Raw genomic sequence first — 9,996 nt, forward strand, 5'->3', positions numbered from 1 at the left:
TGTGCAGGTGGTCGATCAGCCGGCCGGGGGTGGCAATGAGGATGTCAGGCGCTGCCCGAAGCGCTGCCTCCTGGGACTTCACGTCCAGGCCACCTGCAAAGAGCGGGGCCCGCCAGGCAGCCACTGAGTGGCCCATCGCCTGCGTGGATGAGGCACCTGTCTCTGCCTCAGGGCCAAGGCACAGGTGACCACTGACCAGACCCATGGATCTTACAATTCACTAGAGAGCTAACAATGATTTTATCATGGCTGGGCTCATGCAGAGGTTAAAAAGGCTGAGGACCCAAAAAGCCCTCAAAGAGAGTGACTGAAGCATCTGAGGACGGAGAGAAGGAGGCCGCTGTGAAACTGAGGATGCCACGGCGTGAGAGACGCCATCACATGCAACATCACTGCACACACAAGAGGGCCATGCGGGGTAGACAGCACCGCTCTAAACGTCACCCAGGGATTCTACCCAAGGTGATATCGTATTCGTGAAGCAGAAATCATGTCCTACCATTTGTTCAACATCCAGAAAAAAAAAAATAGTAAGCCAGGCGTGGTGGGTGGCGCGCACCTGTAACTTAGGAGGCTGAGACAGGAGGATCTCAGGTTCAAGGCCACCTTCAGCAATTTAGCGAGACCCTGTTTCCAAATGAAAAATTAAAAAATAGGACTGGGGGTGTAGCTCAGAGATAGAATGCCTATGAGTTATCCCCAGCACAACAACAACAACAACAAAATAAACAAAACAGGGCTGGGGGTGTAAAAAGAGCTAGAATACCCCTGGGTTCAATCCCCACTATCATACCAAAAAACAAATTGTTCATGATTTGAAGTTTCACTTTTCAAGGTTCGTTCCAGGTCAATGAACTCTCTCCCCTGCCCCTATTATCTACTATGAAAACACGTCACCCGATTTTTACATCGACCCCAACCAACACAAAGGCCGTGCCAGGCACTTGTCACCCATGAGAGGGGCGTACATCCATCCCGCGCCACACTAAAGGCTCTCGGGAACGGGCAGCCCTCCCCTGGGCCAGAAACTCACCCACAGCCAGGCAGGTGGTGATGCTGCAGAACTGCGCCAGCTGCTTGGTGACGGAGTGCACCTGGATGCCCAGCTCCCGGGTGGGCACCAACACCAGCACTCGGGTTATGGGGCCCTGCCGGGGCTTGTAGATCAGCCGCTCCAGGACGGGCAGGGCAAAGGCCGCGGTTTTACCTGGAGGGGCCAGCAGGAAGAAGTTCGGTTCCTTCCAGGTCTAGGTTTTGCCCGAGCACAGAAAACCTACGTGTCTGGTCAGACAAACGTGAACTAATTTATTCTTCTTCTTTTTTTTTTTTTTTTTTTTGCAGATCTGGGGATAGAAGGGCATTCCACCTCCAAGCGACGCCCCCCGCCCTATTTTTTATTCTTTTTTTTTTTTTGTTTTTTTTTATTTGGTGGTACTGGGGTAGAACCCAGAGGCTTTCTACCTTCGGGCTATACTCCCAGACCTATTTTTTATACTTTATTTGGAAACAGGGTCTCACTAAGTTGCTGAGAGCCTCACTAAGTAGCTGAGGCTGGCTTCGAACCTGTGCAATCCTCCTGTCTCAGCCTCCCAAGCGCGGGGATTACAAGCGTGCGCCACCACGCCCGGCTTTATTCTTTATTTTTGAAACAGGGTCTCGCTAAATTGCAGAGGGCCTCACTAAGTAGCTGAGGATGTCTGCGAACTGCGATCCTCCTGTCTCAGCCTCCCGAATGCTGGGATTATAAGTGTGCGCCAACACACCCGGCTAACTTATTCTTATTCTTCACAGAACTTTTCTTTCCCTTGTGCTCAAACTAATGGTCAATGTAAAAATACCTGGGAAAGGCCAGGCGTGCTGGCGCACACCGCCTATAATTCCAGTACTTGGGAGGTTGAGACAGGAAGATCACAGGTTCGAGGTCAGCCTCAGTAATTTTAGATAGGCCCTCAGAAACTTAGCAAGATCCTGTTTCAAAATAAAAATAAAAAGGACTAGGGGTAGCGAGGCGTGCTGGCACATGCCTGTAATCCAAGTGTCTGGGAGGCTGAGACAGGAGGACCACAGGTTCTAGATCAGTCTCTGCAACTTAGCCAGACTCTCAGCAACATAGTGAGACCCTGTTTAAACAAACAAACAAGCGAGCTTAGTGGCGCACGCTCGTAATCCCAGCGCTTGGGAGGCTGAGACAGGAGGGCTGCACAGGTTCGAAGCCAGCCTCGGCTACTGAGCGAGGCCCTCAGCAACTTAATGAGACCCTGTTTCCAAATAAAGTATAAAATAGGTCTGGGAGTATAGCCCAGAGGTAGAAAGCCTCTGGGTTCCACCACAGTACCACCAAATAAATAAACAAACAAACAAACTAAATAAATAAATAAATGAATAGAGGGCCAGGGGTATAGCGGAGGTAGAATGCTCCTCGGTTCAATCCCTGATACAAAATTTTAAAAAAAATTCCTCCATATCTTCAGTAAAATCACCAAGTATGAATTTCTATAAACTTTTTTTTTTTTTTTTGCAGTACTGGGGATAGAACCCAGGAGCATTGTACCTCCAAGCTACACCCCCAGCCCTATTTTTTTTTTTTTTTGTCCTTTTATTTTGGAAACAGGGTCTAACTGAATTGCAAAGGACCTCACTAAGTAGCTGAGGCTGGCCTTGAACCATGGACAGCCTCCCGAATGCTGGGATGACAAGCGTGCGCCACCACGCCCGGCTCTATACATTTTTAAAAGCTAAGAAAACCAAGTATATTTAGCAAACTAGCCTTCTGTCATGTGACCCCAGGGCCCTGTTCTAGGTGCGACATCCTTCATCCTGCTTCCACCTAAGCTCCCGCCGCTTACCTGTCCCCGTGGCTGCACAAGCGCAGATGTCCTTCCCCAGCAGCCCCACGGGGATGCACGCCTTCTGGATGGGGGTGGGCTGCTTGAAGCCCATGGCTGTGATGGCCTGGAGGAAATGGGAGAGGCGAGGCAGGTGACATTCTCAGCAAGAGGCACAGCGCACTTCAGACAAGCAGGGTCTCCAGCAGTCTGACACCAGTCATATCTACCTCTCTCTCTTTCTCTCTCTCTCTCTCTCACACACACACACACACACACGCACACAGGTGCACAAGCACATGGCTGAGCGTGCAGGCCCATGGCTGTGATCCCAGTACTTGGGAGGCTGAAACAGGAGAATCAGAGGTTCAAGGCCTCAGCAATTTAGTAAAGCCCTCAGTAATTTAGGAAGACCCTGTTTCGAAATTTAAAAATGTATATATAAGAAATAAAGAGTTGGGGATGTAGCCCAGAGGTAGAAGGCCCCTGGATTTCATGCCCAGGAGCACAAAAAAAAAGGGGGGGGGGAGCCAAGCGTGGTGACGCGTACTTATAATCCTAGCATTTGGGAAGCTGAGATAGGAGGATCCCGGTTTGCAGACAGCCTCAGCTACTACCTAGTGAGGCCCTTCGCAACTCAGTGAGACCATGTCAAAATAACGAATTAAAAAATAATAGGGCTGGGGGTGTAGCTCAGAGACAGTATGTCCCTGGGTCCCATCCCTAGTACCACAAAAAAGAAAAAAGAAAAAGAAGAATAAAAAATAGAACTAGGGTTGTAGCTTGCAGGTAGAATGCCCCCGGGTTCCATCACTAGTACTGCAAAAAAAGTGGGGGCTGAATGGGGTGAGGTTCGGGAGTAGCTCAGAAACAGAATAACCCAGCCAGGCGTGGTGGCACATGCTTATAATCCCAGTACTTGGGAGGCTGAGACAGGAGAATCACAGGTTGCAGCCAGCCTCAGTTACTTAGTGAAGTCCTCTGAAACTTAGTAAGATCCTATTTCACAATAAAGAATTAAAATTGGGACTGGAAGCCGGGCATGGTGGCGCACGCTTGTAATCCCAGCATTTGGAAGGTGGAGACAGGAGGATCATGGTTCTCAGACAGCCTCAGCTATTTAGCGAGGCCCTTCGCAAGTCAGTGAGACCCTGTTTCAAAATTTTAAGACCTAAGCCAGGCGTGGTGGCGCACGCTTATGATCCCAGCATTTGGGAGGCAGAGACAGGAAGATCGCGGTTTCCTGGCAGCCTCAGCTACTACTTAGTGAGGCCCTGCGCAACTCAGTGAAACCCTGTTTCAAATCAAAGAATAAAAAATAGAGCTGGGGACATAGCTCAGAGGTAGAATGCCCTGGGTTCCATCCCCAGTTCCGCAAAAAAATAAATAAATAAATAAAAATAAATAAATAAATAAAATAAGACTAAAAAATAGGGCTGGGAGTGTAGATTGGAGGTAGAATGCCCCTGGGTTCAATCCCCAATACCACAAAAAAAAAAAAAAGAGGGTCCTCTGGCAGAGGGTCCTCTGCTGCAAAACCTCAGCCAGGTTGCCTAAAGAAGCCAGTACCTTCAGAAGAGGCCGCGAGAGGTTCATGTCCTGGAAGGAGAGGTTCTCATCATACTGAGATGCGTCTTCAAAAAATCCTCCTGCAGCCTACATCAGACCAGAAGCCAGAATGAGAATTCAGCGAATAGGGCCCAAGAAAACAGGATAACCCTGAGATGCTTGGGGGCTGTCCAGACCAACCCCCGCTGCTCCCCAACCCTGCTCACCTGTCCCTTCTTCTTCCTCTTCCGCTCCTTCACTTTGAGTGTGTCTGCAGAGAAAAGAGCACAGCCCCTGAGCGCGCTCGGCTCAGCAAGGCCTGCACCCTCCCGCCTTCAGCGCCGCGTGCGCCCTGGAGGAGGGCTTCCGCCACCAGACAACGTGTGGCCCTGCGGGAAGTGACTCGGGTAACATCAGACGGGAAGGAAAGCTGGGAATTGCCAACCCGACAGCAGGATTTCCACACCACACATATAGTGACGCTTCGGCACGCATCGCCCAGAACACTTACTGAGCTACAACAAGTCAGGGGTGAGCCTGTTAGATGTGGTCGCTGTGGGGCTGGAAATGAGGAAAGAGGAGGCTTCCAGCAAAGCAGGACCACACAAGCCAAAGTCCCAGGATGAGAACATGAAATGTAACAACACTGCAGGGAGCCGGGCGTGGTGGTGCACGCTTGTAATCCCAGGATGCGGGAGGCTGAGACCGGAGGATTACAGTTCAAGGACAGCCTCAGCTACTTAGTGAGGCCCTCTGCAACTCAGTGAGACCCGGTTTCAAAATAAAGAATAAAAAATAGGGCAGGGGGTGTGGCTCGGAGGTCGAATGCCCCTGGGTTCCACCCCCAGACCCGCAAAAAAAAAAAAAAAATCGCAGGGAGTTGTTGATTTTTTTTCTTTTGGTCCTAGGGAATGAATCAATGGGAATTCTACTGAGCTACCCCCACCAGCCCTTTTCTTTTTTTTTTTTTCAAATGAAGTGTCACTAAGTTGCAGAGGCTTCACTAACTTGCTAAGACTGACCAGACCACAACCTATGATCCTCCTGTCTCAGCCTCCCAAATACTGAGTTACAGATATGGACCATCACGCCTGGCTTACCAGGAAAACTGTGTGTGTGTGTGCGCGCATGCGTGCGTGTGTTACTGGAGATTAAACCCAGGGGAATTCTAACTCTGAACTACACTCTCAACCCTATTTTATTTTTAGTTTAAAATAGTGTCTCTCTTGGCTGATGAGAGCCTCACTACTTGCTGAGGATGTCCTCAAACGTGCAATCTGTCTCAGCCTCCCAAGTGCGCCACCATACCCAGCCCAGGGAGATCTTGTTTTCTTTTTGTTGTTGTTTTGGTTTGGTGTTTTTGAGGTACTGTTGATGGAACCCAGAGGCATTCTACCTCTGAGCTACATCCCCTGCCCTATTATTTTATTCTTTATTCTGAAATAGGGTCTCGCTGAGTTGCAAGGGGCCTAAGTGGCTGAAGCTGGCCACGAACCACGATCCTCCAGTCTCAGCCTCCCGAATGCTGGGATTACAAGCGTGCACCACCGCGTGCACCACCATGCCTGCCTTCTCCCAGTCCTTTTTATTTTTATTTATTTATTTATTTTTGCAGTGCTGAGGATGGAACCAGGGGCCTTCAACCTCCAAGCTACACACCCAGACCTATTTTTTATTCTTTGTTTTGAAACAAGGTCTCATTAAGTTGTAGAGGGCCTCACTAAGTAGCTGAGGGTGACCTCAGACCTGAGATCCTCCTGTCTCAGCCTCTCAAGTACTGGGATTACAGGCATATGCCACCTCGCCCCGCTCCTGTTCCCATTTCAGACACACCACTGCCAAGTCTACCTGCTTGGGTGAGGATTTCCTCGTCAGCTGATGAGTAGTCGGTCTCTGATTCTTCATCCGCTGGGCCTTCCTCATCTTTCCCTTCAAGGTCCTCCGGCTCTTCCGGGTCAGAGCCTGCCTTAACTTCTTTCTCCTCTGAGTTCCCAGACTTGGCTTCTTTTTCCTGGGGGAAAATAAAATTAAATAAAGCAAGGGGGCTTACAGATCCCAAAATGTAGAAACTGAGCGGAACCCTATTGCGCCCTACAGCCTGGACGGAACGGGGTGTGGCTTCCTGGTGGAAAGGGGTGTGGCTTCCTGGTGAACGTCAGCACCAGGCACACAGAGAAGACTGCACAGGCGGCTGAGAGCGGGCTGGCGAGGCGGGCAGGAGCGCAGCTCGGCAGGACCGCCACCAAGTAGCTGCGTTTCTTTCTCACCTCCGTTTTCCTTTTCTTTCGCACTTTCTCAATCTTCTCATCCAAGGTAGTGGCTGCCCTCTGCAGAAAAAAAATAAAGAGAGGAAAAATAAACATGCGGGAAAGAGACCAGGGGAGGCTTCTCAGAGGGCCAGGTCTCCAATATCTTGTCTGTCCTATATATTATTATATATGATCAACCATTTTCTCTGCAAAGAGAGAAAATATGGATTAGATAAAACAGTATAAGCCGGGCGTGATATCCCGGTGCTTGGGAGGCTGAGACAGGAGAATTGCAATTTTGCAGCCAGCCTCAGCAACTTAGCGAGGCCCCCCTCGACTTAGTGAGATCCTGCTTGAAAATAATTAAAAAATAGGGCTGGGGTATAGCTCAGAGGTAGAATGCCCCTGGGTTCAATCCTCAATAACACAAATAAATTAAAAAATGTCATCTATAGCCGGGCGTGGTGGCGCATGCTTGTAATCCCCGCGCTTGGGAGGCAGAGACAGGAGGATCGCGCAGGTTTGAAGCCAGCCGCGCGCGTTGGCTTAGGAGACCCTGTTTCCAAATATAAAAAAAATGTAAAAATAGGTCTGGGAGTGTAGCCCGGAGGTAGAAGGGCTTCCAGGAACCCCAGTACCACCAAAAAAAAAAAAAAAAAAAAGTCATCTATAGATTAATGAATATGTTTTTTAACTATACTCTGTAATAAACCTTTTTTTATTTTTTTATAATATTGGGGATGGGACCCAGGGGCATTCTACCTCCAAGCTACATCCCCAGCCCTATTTTTTTATTCTTTATTTTGAAACAGGGTCTCACTGAGTTGCAAAGGACTTCACTAAGTAGCTGAGGCTGGCCACACACCCAGATCCTCTTGTCTCAGCCTCCCAAATGCTGGGATTACAAGCGTGTGGCCACTGCGCCTGGCTGCAATAAATCCATTTTACAAAATTTTATACTTTGGTATTAGACAAGACTGTGGGTTCCCTGTGACCTCCTTTCCCCATCCCATTGAAACTAAAACACACAAGGTTCCAGTTATCTGCTTAAAGTATCAGGTGGTAAGAGGCCTCAGTCCAGGCTAGTCCCTGAGCCCAACTGCCACCCTCGGCTCACTCTCTGGCACTGCCCATCCCTATCGGCCCCACCTTCTTCTTGAGCTGGCTCAGGACATCGGCCATGGCCCAGCTTCCATCGTACATCCCCTCCTTCTCCGTGAAGACAAAGTCAGGGTTGAAATCAGCACTGCGGTTCTTCTGCAAAGCCTTCTGCTTCCGCCCCAGCACAATGGGACCCTGGGAAGAGGAGAGGCAAGGGCATTATGGGATGAGATGGAAAAAGAGTAGAAAAGGAAGAAATAGAGAATAAGAGAATGGGGATATGCAAGGGGAAAGGAGACTGATAACAAGGAGCTGACCAATTACAACTGTCCTGAGAGATTATTTTTTCTTTCTTTTTTTTTTTTTTTGTGGTCCTAGGGATGGAACCCAGGGGCGTTCTACCTCTGAGCTACACTCTCAGACCTATGTTTTTATTCTTTATTTTGAAACAGGGTCTCCTGAGTTGCCGAAGACCTCACTAAGTAGCTGAGGCTGGCTGCAAACCGCAATCCTCCGGTCTCAGCCTCCCAAATGCTGGAATGACAAGTGTGCACCACCACACCTGGCTTGTCCTGGGAGATTTTTAACACACTTCTCCCAGTAACCAATAGGTCAAGCAGATAAAAAAAATGGGTAAGTTTGTAGAAAATCTAACCAATAACCAATACAATTATCCCAACGAACTGATAGCGAATGCTAAACCTATCACTAGGGAAGGCATATAGGATCTGGAAAAATCAGAGGCACAAAAACAGAGTAGGCCAGTGGCGACAAGAGGCTAGGGCATGGGGACAATCGGGAAAGAAGAAAGAAACTGTCAAGAATGACTCAAAGCCAGGTGTGGTACTGCATGCTAGTAATCCCAGTACTTGGGAGGCTGAGACAGGAGGATCACAGGTTCGTGGTCAGCCTCCGCTACTTAGTGAAGCCCTGTTTCAAAATAAAGTTAAAATATAGGGCTGGGAATGCAGCTTCAAGGTAGAATGCCCCTGAATTCTCCCCCCAGTACCACTTAAAAAAAAAAAAAAAGGACTCCAAAGTCAACCACAGTGGCACAGCTGTAATCCCAGTATACTCGGGAGGTTGAGACAGGAGGATTGCAGGTTCATGGCCAGCCGCAGCTACTTAGTGAGGCCCCCTGCAACTTAGTGAAACCTGTTTCAAAATAAACAATAAAAAATAAGGCTGGGGGGTAGAGCTCCAAGGTTGACTGCCCCTGGGTTCCATCCCCAGTACTACAAAAAAAAAAAAAAGACTCCAAGCCTTCTGACTTGAGATGGGAAGGTGAGGGAGTTGGGTTTTGTAGATGAATCTGTAGAGGCCGAGGGACTCCCAAACATAAGTGGCAGGTGAGGGTGCAGGTAGGCAAACACCTGGGCTGAATCCTGGAACAGCATGCACCTTTTTCGCGTAACCTCCCACTGAACGCAAGCTCCAGAAGACCTCCCAACGCTTCCCACGGGACACTTAAGTAATCAGGAAGTGCTGGTGTGATGGACAGATCACTGGATGGTCAGCCACGGCTCTCTGCCAAGAGCCCAGACTGCCTTCGCCTCTGGGTCTCTTATTACGCAGGGCCTAGATTAAATACCGGGTCAGTGAACCGACACCGAGATCAACCAGGCGACACGAAAAGGGGCGAAACGAAGGGCGAGGAAGCTGAGGAGAGTGCCAGGGTCCCGGAGGGCTCGAGGACAGGGGCTGAGGATGCACCCGTAGGGAGAGCGATCGGAGAAACCCGAGGGGCCGGGACCCTCCCTCGGGCGGCGCCCCCACCCCGACGGCGCCCACCTCCTCCTCGTCGTCTCCGGAATCGGACTCGGGCTCCACGGGCACGTCGTCATCTTCGCCTATGGTCCCAATTAAACCCAGCTCGGCCAGCATGGTGGAGCGGCAGCCACTTCCGGAAGTGCCGCCTCCTCGTCGTTTCTGCGCATGTGCCGCGCGTCACTTCCGCTCGAGGAAGACCCGCCCCGCGACCTAGCGTTTGAGCTCTTAGTGCGCATGCGTGAGTCTGGGGCGTGGTTTCGCGTGACGTAATCAGGGGGCGGGGCTTTGGTTTAAATAAAATTCCTCTGTGTACATGCCTCAGAAAGTTAGGGGAACCTTTGAGGAGTGCGGGAGAGGTGAGGCGGAGAGTCGAAAGAGGTGCTTTGTTAAGCTCTGCATGTATATATTTATGGACAGAAGTTGTCGAAGAAAATACAATCGAGCAGTTAGCAGCGATTGTCGCTGGATGGCAGACTTACCAGCGATTTTTATTTTCTTAGCTT

The 9,996-nt window shown here is 49.7% G+C and overlaps 1 protein-coding gene across 1 annotated transcript in view; it reads right to left on the reverse strand.

Moving 5' to 3' along the window:
• The window catches only part of DDX27 (DEAD-box helicase 27), a gene marked incomplete at its 3' end in the record, with an annotated part of 18,158 nt that extends 8,530 nt beyond the window's left edge, over window positions 1–9,628 (reverse strand). The window contains exons 1-9 of the mRNA XM_080716180.1: window positions 9,515–9,628; window positions 7,772–7,918; window positions 6,641–6,700; window positions 6,222–6,384; window positions 4,601–4,644; window positions 4,395–4,481; window positions 2,847–2,952; window positions 1,034–1,207; window positions 1–93 (exon numbers count right to left, since the gene is read on the reverse strand). The exon at window positions 1–93 is cut by the window's left edge and continues 58 nt beyond it. Coding sequence (XP_080572306.1) covers window positions 1–93; window positions 1,034–1,207; window positions 2,847–2,952; window positions 4,395–4,481; window positions 4,601–4,644; window positions 6,222–6,384; window positions 6,641–6,700; window positions 7,772–7,918; window positions 9,515–9,607 — 967 coding nt within the window. The 5' untranslated portion in view covers window positions 9,608–9,628. The remainder of the gene's footprint in view (window positions 94–1,033; window positions 1,208–2,846; window positions 2,953–4,394; window positions 4,482–4,600; window positions 4,645–6,221; window positions 6,385–6,640; window positions 6,701–7,771; window positions 7,919–9,514) is intronic.
• Between the last annotated feature and the right edge of the window lie 368 nt (window positions 9,629–9,996).

Source organism: Muscardinus avellanarius (assembly GCF_963383645.1).
Source record: "Muscardinus avellanarius genome assembly, chromosome: 19".
NCBI classification, from domain to species: domain Eukaryota; kingdom Metazoa; phylum Chordata; class Mammalia; order Rodentia; family Gliridae; genus Muscardinus; species Muscardinus avellanarius.